General features: G+C 39.6%; 1 protein-coding gene across 3 annotated transcripts in view; it reads right to left on the reverse strand.

Annotated features, from left to right (window-relative positions):
- The window catches only part of CEP350 (centrosomal protein 350), a 68,181-nt gene that overhangs the window by 17,037 nt on the left and 34,539 nt on the right, over nt 1-16,605 (reverse strand). For 2 of the 3 annotated variants that reach the window (XM_054285679.1, XM_054285678.1), the window contains exons 22-31: nt 16,089-16,255; nt 15,412-15,608; nt 14,707-14,891; nt 13,687-13,774; nt 13,193-13,339; nt 12,227-12,384; nt 8,589-8,711; nt 4,876-5,075; nt 2,584-2,795; nt 1,236-1,380 (exon numbers count right to left, since the gene is read on the reverse strand). In XM_054285679.1, coding sequence (XP_054141654.1) covers nt 1,236-1,380; nt 2,584-2,795; nt 4,876-5,075; nt 8,589-8,711; nt 12,227-12,384; nt 13,193-13,339; nt 13,687-13,774; nt 14,707-14,891; nt 15,412-15,608; nt 16,089-16,255 — 1,622 coding nt within the window. The remainder of the gene's footprint in view (nt 1-1,235; nt 1,381-2,583; nt 2,796-4,875; nt 5,076-8,588; nt 8,712-12,226; nt 12,385-13,192; nt 13,340-13,686; nt 13,775-14,706; nt 14,892-15,411; nt 15,609-16,088; nt 16,256-16,605) is intronic. The other variant, XM_054285680.1, reaches the window with a different exon arrangement.

Here is a 16,605-nt window from a genome sequence, read left to right on the forward strand (position 1 = left end):
TACGCGTGCATCAGACTGACAGGGCAGTGACTTCATTGTTAGTCAGCAGGCCAGAACATTTGTCTCTTTACAATGGAATGATTTATTGTGAAACCAGCACCATCCTGATCAGCTTCCCACCTCTTACACCTTTCTTTAGAATTTGAAGTCAAAGACTGTCAATATTTTGTTTTATACAAGCTTATTTTTGTGATCACTGTTGACTGCTCTACATTTCATAATGGCTTCCTTATATGACTGCTGAGTCAGAGCTTTAAAATAACTTTTATCAAGGTGCTGAAAGCTTCACTGTGTTGGAAACTGCTCTCCAAAGAGAATCCCAACACAGATTACTCAGTGCAAATACGTAGGTGTTTCCCACAGTAAGTTACCAACCATCACAAACAACAGACAGTACACACAAGAGAACTTGCTAATTCTTTTTCCACTGAAGACTTACTATTAAAAATCCCAAGAAGGAAAATGCTATTTATTTGCTAATAATTATTTTGTGGTGCTCTATCAGTTGCACTGTGGAAAACATGATGTTCTAGAGACTAAAAGTGTGGAAAGAGTCAAAACTGTCTGTTATTTTTCTCCCAGGTGATCAGAGTGGATGATGGTGACCCACTGGAGGGAGCTCAGGATCCCCTGCACTCCACATGACTGAGACAGCAGGGAAAGGGCTGCTCCGAACCACTTCACTTCCAGTATTCCTCCCCTCAGCATTTACTGGCAGGCAGCTTGGGTACTGGATAAAGGGTATAATGAGTCCATGCAGGAGATTTTAGAGCTCTAAATGCCTCCTTAGGCCCTATTTTACTGCACACAGACCAAACCCTCCTCCACAAATAAACCCCTATGTCCTGAAGCATCCATTGATTCTGCACATGGCAGACCAAAAGTCTCTCCCATATTGCCATGTAACAGAGCTGTTCTGCTTCTGGAGCTGGGTGTAGAAGGAAGAATTTTTAAATCCTAGGACCACCTTAACTATTGACTCTTATCTTTTTCACATGTGTTTGCAGAACCTGTACTGCTTTCTACAAGAGGATATAAAGTATAAACCTTCTTACATTAAGATCTTCTTCAGCTGGAGAGATCAAATTACATAATGGGAAAATACACCCACCAACCCCAAGCTTTGGCAATTTCCAGGAATTTGTCTGCCTCTCCACACCTATGTCTGCATTTCAAGTTTGTTAAAAGCAAAACTTTGAAAAAGCAATATAAACCCAAGTGACTATTACACTTACCTGACTGTGTCATAGATAAAGATTCATCAGACCAGTTGTGAGATGTCTGGTGGGACTTCACAGGTAAATGTAGCTGTCCTCCAGTTCTGTGGCTGCCTTTGCTGGAGTCTTGCTTTGATACAGATATGCTGCTTTTGGGAGGAGACTGAGAGAAGAACAGGATAAATAAGTAATTGCAGTTTGAAAGTAAAAGATCACTGTCATCAGGAGCCACTTAAAAGGAAAGAACAGGACAAGTGGACATCTCAAACAGTGGTACCAATACAACAATCTTAAGAAAAATTTAATCCTTGCTAGGGAATAAAACAAAAATACCAAGAGCAGCAACAGCTGACTGCTTACTTGGAGCCCTGATTTCAATAAACCTGCTTAGACTACTCTGCTACCACCTAAGTGAACTGACATGGCTCTGACTCACATGTGTTCAATACATTTGTGTCATCTGCAGCAATAGAAACTCCCAGTAAATAAACTAATAAAATTAACCACTTCATGGAGAGGGTGCAAGACAACATTCTGAATCAGTGAAACAACAGAGCACTATTCTTTCTGAGGCCAGGCAAAAACTCAAGGAGCAAATTTCTTCTAAAATGCTGCTTAATGCTTCAACATTATCCTACAAACCTTTAACACACCTTGGACATAACCTCTGGCACACATTAGACATTTTATTATTATATCCTCAGCAATTTTTGCCAAGAAAGTATTTGTAATAAGTCTAGATAAGCAGTTCTTTTACCCCACAGACACTGAATTTTCTGTCTTATTGAACATAGGGCAAAGTTATCAGGATGAAACTCATTAAAATTATCATCCAACTAGAAATAACAATTGGAATAGAACAATAAGGCAGAATTAAGCAGCAAGCAGACACAATCTGAAACCCAAAGGACTGTGCATGAGGTTACAGGTCTGCTTCTTCATCCTACAGCTACACTTTGGGATACATTACTTGCAAATAAGGCAAAGTGGAAAAACAGAGCATAGCTTCCATGGCCTCAAAGAATTTATACAATGGCAACAAGCTAGCCCACAGCTAATTCACACTCTAAACTGGGTCAGTATTCCACCACTTAGCACTGCATACCTACGTGGCATACGCAAAATGTTTTGCAAGAGCATGCACACTTTTAAAAATATCTAAACTCTGTGTGGAAACAATATTTCCTCAAGACTTCAAAGCACATGTCTGATCACAATGATTACTCACAGTAATGTGAAATGGTATCATAAACACAGAAAACAGATTTAGTGAATAGTGTAATCTCTACTTTGACAACTGGGATGGCTGTACTTGCCACTTCTCTGATAGTGTGTAAGAGTACATAAAACAGAACAGCTCACTCACCAGTTTGCCAGGTGATGTAGAGGACTTGAAATCTTCAGAATAAACAATTTCTTCATTAATTGTACTCTGATCTGGGCTTTCTGACTGTCCATGGCCCATAGGCTCTGAAGGGACAGACTCAGCAGCCAGACTGCCAAGATCTTCTGGGATAGAGCTTTCACTATTCAGATGAGAGCAAGAAGGCACTGGAGACTCTTCCTCACTAGCTGTTTCTGAGATTCAATGAGAGAAAAAACAAAGCACATCAGAACCATCTTATGCAGAAGCTGAAGGCATATAAGGCTGAAGGCATAAAGGTTGAAGGAAAACTTTCTATTCTGTCTGCAGATAAAGTAGTAGCTACTAGCAGTACATGTCAAACAAGCAGCATTTCACTTACCTACAACTTGTGATGAAATATTTAGCAAGAACAAGCCTTGTTTACCAGAGAAGCATGATTTAAAGCATGATTTGTGTTCAAGAAACAACTGGATGTGGCACTTAGTGCCCTGGTCTAGTTGACAAGGTGGTATCAGTAAGAGGTTGGACATTATGATCTCATGAGGCCTTTTCCAATCCAAATGATTCTGTGCATCTGTGAGACCTGCCCAACAATCTTAGTGATTGCTGAATATCTAAAATAAAGAGGTTTTCAGGACATTCTAACATTTTCCAGACAACACACCCTGAAAAGATTATTAGGGAAACCTGTCCTTCCAGTTGACCATACAGAAGCAAGAGTCACTATTAGTCTGAAGTCACGGAGGAGCATATAATCTGCAGGCCAGATCTCGAATTTAGAATTGATTGCTTCCTTTACAGTAGTTGCAGAAAACATTTTAATGTTATGATTTCATCATGAGTCTCTCAAATGGCAACAAACAAAATAATAATTTGGGTTTTCAATATTCCTGTTTACTAAATTCTGCAGGAGTCATGGCATTACTGAGGCAGCCACGGAGAACTCTTCAGTGTTTGAGTAAAGGCTGGGGAGAAGGACTTTTCCTTCTGAAGCAGGGCTGTGCTCCAGTGTTTACTGGTAGATACAAACAGCTCTCACTTATTGATAAGAATTCAGCATTTGTGCTGAATTTTTGTTCATTGGAACATACTGACCCATACACATATACACATATCATTTTTAAAATGTCTTACAGTGCCTAAAATCCACATCAAATGTAATAGGGCATTACTCTGAATTCCCTTTGCACACTCAAAGGATGTGCTGCCTACTTTCAGTAAAGTGGGGAAAAAAAGGGAAATAGATATGTTTTCAGAACAATCCCTGAAATCACTTTCTCTCACTGCAATTCTGTTTCCTGTGCTTCAGCATGATCCACTTAGAACTGTAAAGTTGTATCTTCCAACATCTGGGAGTTTAATTTTTCCTCACAATAGCATCATTTATACCAGTTACATCCTAGCATCCTTTACCACAGCTACACATTTCAAATAGGTGGCATTAACAGTGGAGGGGAGAAAAAAATTCTTTTAATTTTTTGAAAACTCAGACAATGGTAAAGCAACCAGGAGCCATCCTCACCAACAGTACTAAAGCTAACAAGCAGAGATACTTTGCTCACCACTGGGGAAAATGGTTTTAACAGGGTAAGTTCAGAAGACTACCAGCAAAAGATCATGTGTGGGAAATTCAGGACTCCTGGACAACTAACGAATATGATTAAGTAGAAGCTGTTTATTGTTTACATTATGCACTTATTTATACATTCTAACTCTACTGCACAGGCTGATCACGTATTTCTGATTGGTGCCTTTGCTTGTTCATGTGTTTTGCACGCACTTCTCAAAATATGTGACTGGTTACAGTCCAGGTGCTTTACTGCCCCCTGTTATCGAGTTCTCGTGGTTTTGAAATTTGGTTTCTCAGCTTCTTCTTTCTTATTTTAGCACAGTTTATGTCTTAGTAACCTTGATGAATTCCAGAGGGCCTTGAGAAAATCCTGGTAAGAACAGTAACAAGTGAAATGGCTGGTGCACCTTGTAGTCCAAGTTGTTCAGACACATTGCTACAATCATGGCATACTGCAATATTTCTGCTTTGAAAGACAGAAATACAGTTTAAAAATTGCATATGGAAGTGACTGATGGGCTTATGCTGCACTGTTCACTTGGGAGGATACACAGCAAAGGAGAAATACACTTTTAACTATGGTGTGAAACAGGCAACAGAGTGCAGAAATTGAGATTCCAAGTGTCCAGATAACAACCAAAATATCAGAAAAGGAAACAACTGCAAACCTAAGCAATCCTTCACTCTTATCATATGTGTCACTTCCCCCCAGCCCCCATTACCTTTGGGCTCAGCCCTCTGATCCCCCAGCTCTTTCTTGGCCATCTTGGTTTTGAGCAGCTCCTTGTCCCAGGCAGCCAGAGCCTGCTTCTCCATCCTGCGGATTTCGGCCTCCTCAGCATCCAGGCGCCGCTTCCACTCCAGCAGCTCCTCCGCGTGCTGCCGGCGCTGCATCAGCTTCTGCTCCCTCTTGGTCAGGAACCTGCCAGGCAGAGCACAGGACAATGCTACACCAGCCAGCAAATCTGAGCTCCCAACACCAAGATACTCCACTGCCACCATTCCCACAACTGCAGTTGTTCAGTCCATTTTTTAGGATCATATCCACAATAACAGATCTCCCAGACTTCTGATGTGCTGCTGCAAAAACCCCACAAGTAGACAAGGGTCCTTTTCTCTGCAGGAAGTAATCTCTACATCATACTGTAAAGAGGCTGTTTATATTTTAAAAAATCTTCAAAATCATTAAAATCATATGCACTAAACTAAACAGAAAAAAGTTCCCAATTTCAGGACATGAAATGTACCTGTGGTATTAAACTGGAACCTTCTAGAAAGCTGTGACCATTTGAAAAATGAACTTTTCTTTTCTGCCAATCCCAGTGACAGAAAAATTGTAACCTCAGTTGCCCCATGGTTTTTTCCAAATATGTTATTATAAGAGAAGATGATTCTATATGAAGAGTCCTCCTGCAGCTTTAATCCTTCTTCCTTTAAGCATCACCTCTATGGACTGGTGCACTTGGAAGGTTAATTGTGAGCTGACAGCATCAAGAAAATAACCATGCCAGGCTGTTTCTTCCCAGCTACTAACATATCTAGCTGGTAGATTAAGAAAAAAATAAAAATTAAAGCTCATGCTGAAAATTCATAGATATTTTCTTTCTGACAAAGAGCTCTTAAGTGATCCATGAAACCTTAGAATTGACAAAACTCTCACAGGATTTGGTAGGTATGAATAGGTTTGTGTGCACACCTTTGTTTTCTTTGCCAGCTCCTGCCTCATTTCTGAGCACTGAAGTAACCATAGCACTTCACCTTACAGACAGTAAATTGGAAGCAAGTTCAGCATCAATTGCACACACTTCCTCTGGCATGCCAAGTCTAGAGAAAAGTGTCTATCAATCTATTAATCTCCTCCACTGAAAGTTTCAAGATGCTACAGAATCACTCTGTAGAAAGTCTATAGTTTGCCATTGGTATAGAAGTTGTGGTGCTATAGAAGGCAGACTTCAAAGACTTGTGATACTTTGTTTTTTGCAAATGTCCTTATAATTTTCAAGCCATCCCAAGCACTTAGCATCAAAGTTTTTAAGCTGCAAATCAGATAATAATCTCATTTGTGCTTTTTAATCTCTCATGTTTCATAAAACCCTTTTATTTACAGAGTCTGGAATGGCCAAGTGACTAATGTGCAGGTCTTGCCTGCTAAGGGACATTTCTCATTTGCTCACTCAGTGTTTGTTCTGTTCCCTGGAAAAGTGAGCTGGCAGTTGATCAGAAAGGTTGAGATTCAGATAAGTCCTTCTCTAAGACAGATTCAGACAAAGGGAGCAAGTTATGACATGAAGAGAAAAGTTTCAGAAGCCAGTCAGAGACACTCACAATCTTCTTTCTGATGATCAAAACAAGAGGAGGTGAAAAACAGAAGCACCTCAGAATCTCTGGAACATCTGCCACCTTCAAGCTGACAGATTCCATGGTTTTGTGCATAATTTTATCCTTTCTATAGACAAACATCAAACATCATCTACACTTATGCCAAACTGACAGGCTGGTGTCATTAACAGAGCAAACTACCAACAGCAGTTGCATTACAAACATGACAGGACAGTCATGATAATGTTGTGTCTTTCACCAGCACTATCAGATCTATCCACTCTTACTCTCACACACACATCAGTTCCAATTAGTCCAGCACATCATGAATGTGGAACTTGTTTTAGATGTCATTATTACAATGACCTCAATGCAAAAAGCAACTTTTTCTTCTTTCTTCACCTACTGTTTGATTTCATCAGGAACTTTTGCAGTTCACTGGGTCCTGAGAGAGGCACGTCAAGTTGAAATAAAATGCAGAGAAAGGCTGAAATGAATGGATTCAAAAGAGCAGGACTCCTTAAAAGCAGATGTCAAATGAATTAACCCAAAAGACCACAAACAGGAGGAGAATTAATGAAATTGCCATGAAAATAATTACCACAGAAGAACTACTTAATAAGAAAGATAAGTCAACAGAAGTGATGGGAGAGAAAGAAGATTCCAACAAAAAACCCACAAGAAGAGGAGGATCAAAGCAGCATGGCCAAAGATGCAGACCCTTTCATAACCCTGGGTTTTAAAGGCTAGAGCCACAAAATAGCAGATGCATTGCCTTAATATTTACTGCAGTCTAGAGGGTTCCAGTTGCAACACCAAGCGTACACATTTATCCTCAAAAGCAGAAAAAAAAATTGCAAAAGCACATCTGGCATCTATGCAGCTGGAAATGTGGGGGAGCAATGAGGAAGCAGCAGCACTCAGATTACAGCAGCATGACTTCAAAGTCTGTTTCTCTGATGCTAACATCACACATTTTAAACATGCATTTCAAATATTGGTGTTAACCTGCTGCTCTAAACTGTACTTGCACATTTTAAGGGATATTGACTATAAGCCCAAACTATGAGATTTCAGCAGCTATTCTGAAGGACCAACCAGACAGTGGGAGCAGAGTGAACTGTCTGTTTGCCACTCAGAACATAGCAGGAATAAGAGATTAGAATCCTGGAATGGTTTGGGTTGGAAGGGACATTAAAGATCATCTAGTTTCACTCTTCTACCATAGGCAGGGACTCCTTTTGCTAGACCAGGTTGCTCAAAGTTCCTGCTGACCTGAACACTCCCAGGGATGGGACAGGTTGTTGTGCCAGTGCTTCACCACCCTCACAGCAAAGAACTTCTTCCTTGTATTAAATCTAGATCTACCTTCTCTCAGCCTAAAAGCATTACCCCTTGCCCTATCACTACAGGCCCTGGTGAGTCTCTCTTCATTTTTCTTATAACCTCACTGTATATGCTGAAAAGGCACAGTAAGGTCTCCCTGGAGCCTTCTCTTCTCCAGACTGAACAGCCCAACTTTCTCAGCCTTTCTGCACAGGAAAGGTGTTCCTTCTCTTTCTTTTTTTTGTGGATTCCTCTGGACCTGCTCCTATAGGTTCATGTCCTTCTCACACTGGGGACGCCAGAGCTGCACACTGCACTGCAGGTGGGGTCTCATCAGATGGAGTACCACCTCCCTTCAGCTGCTGTTTTTCCATGCAGCCCAAAATAGAGTTGTTTTCCTGGGCTGCAAGTGCACACTGCAGAGTCAAACCCCATTTTTGGTCCATCACATCTCCAGGTCCTTCTCTGAAGAACTGCTCTCAATCCATTCCCTCCCCAGGCTGAACTGATAGTGGGGATTGTCCTGACCCAGCTGCAGGGCCTTGCACCTTGTGGACCTCCATGAGGGTCACACTGGCTCACTCCTCAAGCTTGTCCAGGTCCCTCTGGATGGCACTCCTTCCCTCCAGCAAATCCCTGCACTGCCCAGCCTGGTGCTGAGGGTGGAGTGATCCCCCTGCCTATGTCAGTGATAAAGATCTGCAAACTGTGAGGCAAATGTCTGGACTTTCTAGGACTGAACAGAGCATGCTCTATCAAAGAGTCTATCACTGGAGAAATATACAGTTACCTGACCAATTGGTTGTAGATATACAGCTGGAATTTGGGGTGGAGGTTGGGAAAACAGACACTGAGAGAGGCCCAGTGGTGAGACGTAAAGACAGAGAAGAAGTAGTGAACAGGAGAGCAGTGTCTACAAAATAAGGAGGAAGAGTTTAAAACTAAGATAGCAATTAAGGCAGAAAGAATGAGAAAAGGATAGCATCTGGCAAAGAACTTGAAAATTAATTGCATTTAACATTGTATAGTTAATACCCAGCATCTGCAGTACAAAAACTATACACTGTTATGCAGAAGGTTAGAGAACATACACTTGCAACACTTGGTTTTCTGTTAATTAAAGACAAGCTACTTCCACACTGCTGTATTTTTCTTTAAATTTTGGAGAGTTTTATTACTTTGATGCACAGGTACCAGTTAACTTATCTCAGTCTGACCTTTCTCATGCTATTCTCTCAAAAGAGTGTGTTATTGGTATTAAAGGGCATGCTGGTTTTGCAATATCAACAATTTCCTGGTCTGAAACTTTAAACACATTTTCTTCACCTGGCGAAACCTCAGTAAAATTATTTCTACAGTGAGGTAAGCACCAGTGAAAGAGCAAAGAAAAAAGAGATTAAATAGTTTACTTTTAAAACATAGACAGTTCCAGATACACTTGCCATTCACATTATAGCTGCTAATTGGGATTTTTTGCAACAAACTTGATCTCAGAATACTCATATATTTCATTTGAAGTATTAACTGCAGAAAGATAATATCTATTGTTTAAAAAAAACCTACATAATTGACAGCTCTGCTTAAAATGGTATTTCATAAAACTATTACCATTTTAAGCTAATTCCTAATGAATTATCAAATTTATAGAAAAATACCATGCTCCATTTAGCTCTATCAACTACAATGCAAGCTAAGAAGCACACTAAGGAAAAGCAAATGAAAATAAGCATTTAATTTGTTATTGCAAAAAATTATCATTAATGCTGCATATGCAAGGAAAGCCAGGGGAAAGTGGTTAATTCTCTTTGACAGAGCATGCTCCTGTTCACATGCAGGCTACACAGACTCATCAGGTAAAGTGAAAACAAAACTATCCATTCATTCCCCTTTTAGCACAAGACAAATATTAAAGCTGCCTCCTAAGTAAGGAAGCCAAAGGATTTCCACCTTGCTGTGGAGAACAGCAAATCCAGCATAGCAGGCTTTCCCAGTTCCTTCCTCAAGTTCCTTTTATTTATCATCCAGCTTCTTCCCTTGAGCCGCATTTCCCACCCTGATTCCCCTCAAATGGCAGCTTGCTACCATTAAACCCCAAGCCAAACATCTTAATGCAATTTTTATGTGCTTTACAAATCAAGACATTAAAAAAGATGCCAAGTCAGCAGTTTTTCAATCAATAAGCACTGCTATCACTACCAAAACACCTGCCAAAGGTGTGCAAAAACCGTACAAGAGGGAAATCAAGTTTTAGAGAATCCTTTATGCTTACACAAAATACTTCCTCCTTTGAACATATAAAACAATCCAAGTCTTAAAACCATAAAACCAAAAACACATGACCATATAGATCACACACAATTTCCACTTGTTCTGCCTAAAAGTTATTGTTCCATCTCAAATCTTGGCATCCAGCTTTTGAAAAGTATTCTCCAGGTGAGAAATATTTCCAATCACATAAAATAATAATCAAATAATGACTAAAATATCTTTAAAGGTAGAACATACTTGATATCTGCTGTTATGCCTTGTAATATCTAAGTCTTTATGCAATTATAACTGTGCCTTAGAAATGAATGTCTTCTGAAAAAATAAGATTTCAAGAACAGTATTGGCAAAGCTACTAGCTGATAAAAAAAAGGCAAAAGGAAGTCCTGAATATACAAGTACATTTGTCATCTCTTTAGTATTCATATTGTATCTCAAGATTCCTATGCTGCAGATTGTTTTTTATCACCACTTGAAATTTGTTGAACTTGTTTGTGGGGAAAAAATAGGATAAAGACCCTCTTTTAACAAAAAAAATAAGATCAGAAGAAAAACATTTCTTGCCTGAAACCCTAGAAGTCAGCATGGCCTGCAACACACATGCTTTTCAAGTCTCTATCTTAAGTCATTTACCAGTCTCAAAATATACTTTGAGAATTTGCCACTATGATGATGGGGTGGTTTTCATACAATTTGGAATGCCATGAGTTTAGTTTTAGAAATATGACACCTCAGAAACTTTTAATTATCATTGATTTTGGCTGTTCAGCTTATCAGATGCCACCAGAGGAGTCAGAATAAAACAGCAATCAACTCAGGCTAGACCCAAAGGCCATGAAACTACAACAGGTTTTGAGTTTTCCCTGCTCACACCAAAGCCTCCCTTAGTGCTGTTGGGTTTTATTTTCATCATACTCAAATACATGCATGGGTGGGAAATGTGCTTCTCAAATGATTGCAAGCAAACAGGCTGCTAAGTATGACAAGGACAGCTGGCCTTTACATGGCACTGCTTGCTTTGGGATGTTTTATCCAGCTGTGTTTGGAATCTCAGAGAAAACACATTCCAAAGAGCACCCACAGGGACTGAAGTGCAGTGACTGTCTTGGTTCTAAGCTCAAAACAATTGTTTAAGCAAAGACTGTTTCTTGTGACAACTGGCAGAAGCCAGACTTTCAATGAATCAGTCTCAAATAAAAACTTAGGACTTCAAACTAATGAGCACAGGCAGGTAAAGTGTTTGGGATGTTTCATGCACACAAAATAATTCCTACACCAAAAGGATGCAGAAACAATTATCTAAAACAACTTCATAGGTAAAATCAGGAGATTCATTTTAGGTTTTCAGACACAGGAACTGCACACAGATTTTGTTATTCCTCTGGAGCCTAACAAACATTTTCAACATTCTTCCAACCTGTAAACCAAATATATTCTCAGTCACATACATATCATCTCCACTAATAAAGAAAATATTTAAAGAGTTCATCCTAGCTGATTTTAATGCAATCAGAATTAAAATTCAGCAGCTGGATAATTAGATAGAAATCTCATACCTGACAACCTCAGTGTCTTTCTGTGAGCCAGATCTGAAACTCAGTTACTAGTTTTTGCATAAGATAATTGCTGTTATAAATTACAATTCAACTCAAAAATTTGCACTGTAATTCCAGAGTCTCACTCCCTATATTTTTTCACTCTTTAAGGTTAAAGGGAAGATACAAAATACAGGCACCATTTTGACCATTTGACTTCAGGTCTCTCATTTCAAGAGAAACTCTGACAGGATGTGCTGTGAAGCCACAATGTGTCCTTATTTCTTGTACCTACAAACATTGACATCTCTTAACCTGATGTGCTTTTACCAACTCTATCAAGTACAAAGAATATTAAACCAAATCTTCTTCAATAAAACTTTGACCACATGGTCTGCCATAATGTTGGAATCATGCAAGAACTGTAGCCTTTAAATTATTATGTTCAAAGATTAATATAGTTTTATTCATGCTTCCAATCAGCTGTTTTTCAGGCAATTCAGACCAAGGTGTGATATTAACACCACCAATATTTCTGGTGGCTGTTTTTAGTGCAGATTTGGGCCAAACCAACTTGTTCCATTAAAATAGCACTATTTTTTAAAAGAAAAAAAAAAGATATAGTTACTTTTCATCCATTCTGCTGCGCATTTTTTTAAGTTTCTGCATAATGCTGCTGGTCTCACTGCTGGAGATGGAGATTGGGGAAGGGCTGCGTGTTTCTGCATCAGTTGGAAGTGGGCTGGAACCATTGCTCTGCTTGATGTCATCCTCACTGGGAAGCTCCTGCAATTAAAGGGTTAAAACAAAAAACCCCATTAAAAGTCTATTCCAAAATCCTTTATAAATTGTGTTAATTTTTGTTAATTTAGCTTGTAATCTCTAGATTACATGAAATACTGCTTCTGTCCACTTGCAGATTTAACTTCATAACCTCATTTTTGACACACAGCTTCTAGCATATCCTTTCTCTCCATAATTTAAGTTTTCCCCTAACTCTATCCAGAACGACAACAACAAAAAAACAAAAAACCAAAACAAACCAAACCAAAAAAAAAAAAAAAAAAAAAAAACCACAAAAAAACCAAAAAAACACCAAAGCAAAAAAACCCACCAAAACAAAAAGCCCCCCAAAGCAACAAACCAGAATTCAGCTACTCAAACAGGAAATCAACCTTTTCTACAGTACTACTATGAAACTTGTGTCTTCTCAAAATTTTGTGAGGAGGCAAGTAGAGGCAAGAAACTTAACATAATTACATTAGCACACAGCAGGAAATTTTGGAGTTAGTGCTTATATACAAAAATCAAAGCCTCAGAGACCTAAACATCAAAAATCTCACATTCCCAAAGTCATTAGTTCAGCTTGAGAAAGAACAAACACATCTACTGTGCATTTAAAACATTTTATAACTTCTCCAAAGCCATTTCCTTAAATGATGTTCTAAAGAAATTAAGCATAAATTGCTGAGATAAAGGGGTGAGATCACTTCAGGCAGACAAAACTTCCAAGTGATAGGTCCAAACTAGTATCCCTCCATTCCTATAAACATGGTGAAGAGGGAAGACTCCAGTTTCTGTGCTCAACACTCACCAGCTTGTTTTCTCCTGCAGACTTCAGTTTCTCCTGCAGCTTCATCGTAGTCTGGCGGATTCGCTCGATTTCCGCCTGCTGTTTAAGGATGAGCTGCCTCTCCTTGCGAGCAGCCTTGTTTGCCTCCTGGAGACGTTTAATTTCTGCCTGTTAGGTGTAAAAATTCAGCATGAGAACACTGGCAGACCTCTCTCAAGAACACACTCAAAGCCGCCCCAGTGCCCTTGCAATGGGTTTCTCATGACTGCAGTTACATGAGGAAGGAACCAGGCTGAACTTCAGTAGCAAAGGAGATCAATTAATCAGAGTCTCAATTATGAGATTAAAGATAGAGAAGGACCCTTGAGAGCAACATGCTGAATATGGTTGAAATGCAAATTAAAACTAACAGGTAAGAAATACTGCTGGTTCTCCATTTCTATGTTTACAGTGTCTGAAACCTTTAAAGAGTACACATGGCTTTCAACAGGACTTTGCTAGAGGGCATCCCTTACCTTTTCCTGCTGTAATCTCAGCAGCAGCCCACGCTGCCTCTTTCGAATAGGAGGCATCTTATCATCCTCTCCCTTGTCTCTCAAATGCCTGCAAACAGATTGAAAGAAAGAAGTATAAATAAAGTAATAAGATTGCTTTATAACAATAAATAATTGCTTTATAATAATAAATAATAATAAAGCAATATTTTAAAAGTGCACAACAAGCCTTTTACTCTTTAAAAGTGAAAAAAAAAAGTTCACTTTTCCTGTTCTGCAGAAGAGTATATACCTTAATCCTTGGCATGCTCTATGGTGGAATATTTTGCATCGTTTGGTCAGACAGGCACAGTAAAAAGGCCAGTGCAGGTAATAGGAGATCACAAAAGCTCTGCAGAGGTAGCACACTCACCATTTGAGAAACACAGAAGGAAGGGTATTTGGCTCACTACCTAATACTCCTTTGTCAAATCCACAATAACAAGAAATTGTAAGAAAATGTCTGCTGAACAATGTTACTGTCATGCAGAGAAAATTACTGATTAAATCTGGCCACTGCTGTTTACTAGTATCAGTGGGTACTTCAAGTGGACTTCAGGACAAAGCATATCTTAGATTGGAAACAAAGCACTAAGTACAACATGTATCCAGATTCACAAAATGTGCCTGAGTCAACTAAAATGACTTCAGATACACATCAAGCAAAGAAAGGCCAAACTGTTTGACAGCTTTATATCTTCCTGAATTAAGATGTGTAGAGGAATATTTGGCAACTACCTCCTCCAACTGACAACAAACATCTGCTCTTCTACTGTTTCAGTGAAATTCTTAATCAAACCCCATTCAATGTAAATATCAAAGCCCATTTATAAACTGGGTCCTATTCTTCCCAAGTCCCAGTAACAACTGCACAGAATACTGATGTCAGAAGATTAGTTCAACCATTAATACTTAATAAGGAGCAGTAAGGTGGAAACAAAGCCTTGGAAAGTAGAAAGGAAATGGTCAGTCAGCAGTTTTGTATATTCAGAGCTGCCTTACTTTTTCTGGTGTTCCAGCCATGCCAGTTCAGCCTTGGTCTTCTCTTTGAGAGCCTTCTCCCGGAGCCGGAGCAGTGAGGACTGATGAGCTGCTCTCATTTCCTCCTCTTTCATGTACTGTCTTACCATCTCCATGGTAAACTTAGAGAAACTGTCTTGCCCCCCTGAGAATGGCATGCTTAGCTCCTAGAAGGAAAGATAAAGTTGGCACAAAACCACAGAAATGCCACAGCTTTTTTACAATTACAAAGTGCATGTCTGTGTGTGCATATACACAGATAAATAAAAATAGATGTAGGAAGGGAAGCTGGTTTTAATCTGAGCTTTGTGCAGACCAGCTATTTTTGCCCTATGTGACAGTTTTGGGAGGTCCCCACTCTGGCCAAAGAGATGAAGCATCCTCCTGTATTTCCTAGCTCTGTGTTAGCATAGTTGGAGGACTTAATCCACTTTTAAAGCCTACTTCAAAAAGTCACTCCTCCTAAGCCACAAGGTAGAGGCCTAGAATGGATTGTTTCATAAATCATCACACTTGTACAACAGTGACATACAGCATCATTCACACATCTCTGTTTTGAGATGCTCAGAGAACCACAGGGAGGAAAAGAACCCTCAACCCTGCAAACACAGCTAAGAACAGCTCACTTGAAGCTTATCAGCTTAACCATGTCAGCTCAGTTAATTTAATTTAACTTAAAACATCTACCTTGATAGATGACAGAGCTGTTTTGTCTGGGGACACTTCCTCATCAGAATCATCACGAGTGCCTCGCTTCTTCTCCAGATTATTTCTGCGATGACTCTCAGAGGGCAGCAAAGACCGAAAAGATTTTTCTTCAATCTCATCCTCTGTCATGGACTCATCAAATTTCAGGGAATACTCTGTTGCAACAGAAGCAGAATCTGAGGGAGAAATCAGGGAAGCTGTTTTCCACTCAGTTTTGCACCACAAATGCAATTTTAGTCTGTCTCATCTAACTGATGTTAGGGGAGTCAGAAAGACAGGGAGATAACTGATGTAGAAAAACGGGTGTTTAGGAAAGAGTGATTATGAGTTAGAAAACATCTATTATCCAGGTTTGAGAGACCTAACAGATTTGTGTGCACAAGTATAAACACATCTGGAATTGCTGAAACATTTGGTGCTGTGCCTGCGGGTTCAGCACAGGAACATGTGGCTAAGCCAACACAGCAGAATCTCAGAGGTTCCCATCTCACTGTGCCGTTCTGTTACCTCTTCAGAGACTACAATTCACCTGGGGCTCAGCTTTCTTCACACATTTTCCCTCATTTCTTTCAGAAATTCATTCTGAAACAGCACCACCCTCCCTCCCTCCTCCCTCACCACCTTCAGAGCCATCGCACACCAGCAGCAGAGCCAACCTTTTTCATCTGGCAGGGACAAAACACTGTCACTGGGCAAGGAATCATCTGCAGCAGTGTGAGCCTGCTCTTCAATACTGCTGGCTGTCTTCTCACGACGGGAAAGCTTCTTCTCATTCTCCTTAGAAGATGGAACTGAAGGGCTCTCCTGGCGGCTGCTGGTACTACTGTGTTATCCAGAGATCATGTTTTTAAAAATAATTTGCCCATTTCAAAATACTTATGTTACATTACTGCTGTACACACCATGATTAACATCACAACAATAAACAACATGCAGAAGGTTTGGTTTTGGTTTTAAAATGCAGTTTGGCTATTTTAAAATTCCAAGTTTCATCAAACTAGTGATTGTTGGTTTTATTCTAGCTTAAAATCAATGTGGTCTGAAGGTATGCACATCCTTTACCTGGCAGTGAGTAGTGATGATAAACAAATGTAAACAAATCTTCTTCCCGATTTCAGAAGAATGGGTAAGTTAGAAATTCTGTTTTAGAAGTTAGGAGAACTACAGAGGACA

Source organism: Melozone crissalis, unplaced genomic scaffold (assembly GCF_028551555.1).
Source record: "Melozone crissalis strain CALT ecotype California unplaced genomic scaffold, PUWL_Pcris_2 ptg000045l_1, whole genome shotgun sequence".
Lineage (NCBI taxonomy): Eukaryota > Metazoa > Chordata > Aves > Passeriformes > Passerellidae > Melozone > Melozone crissalis.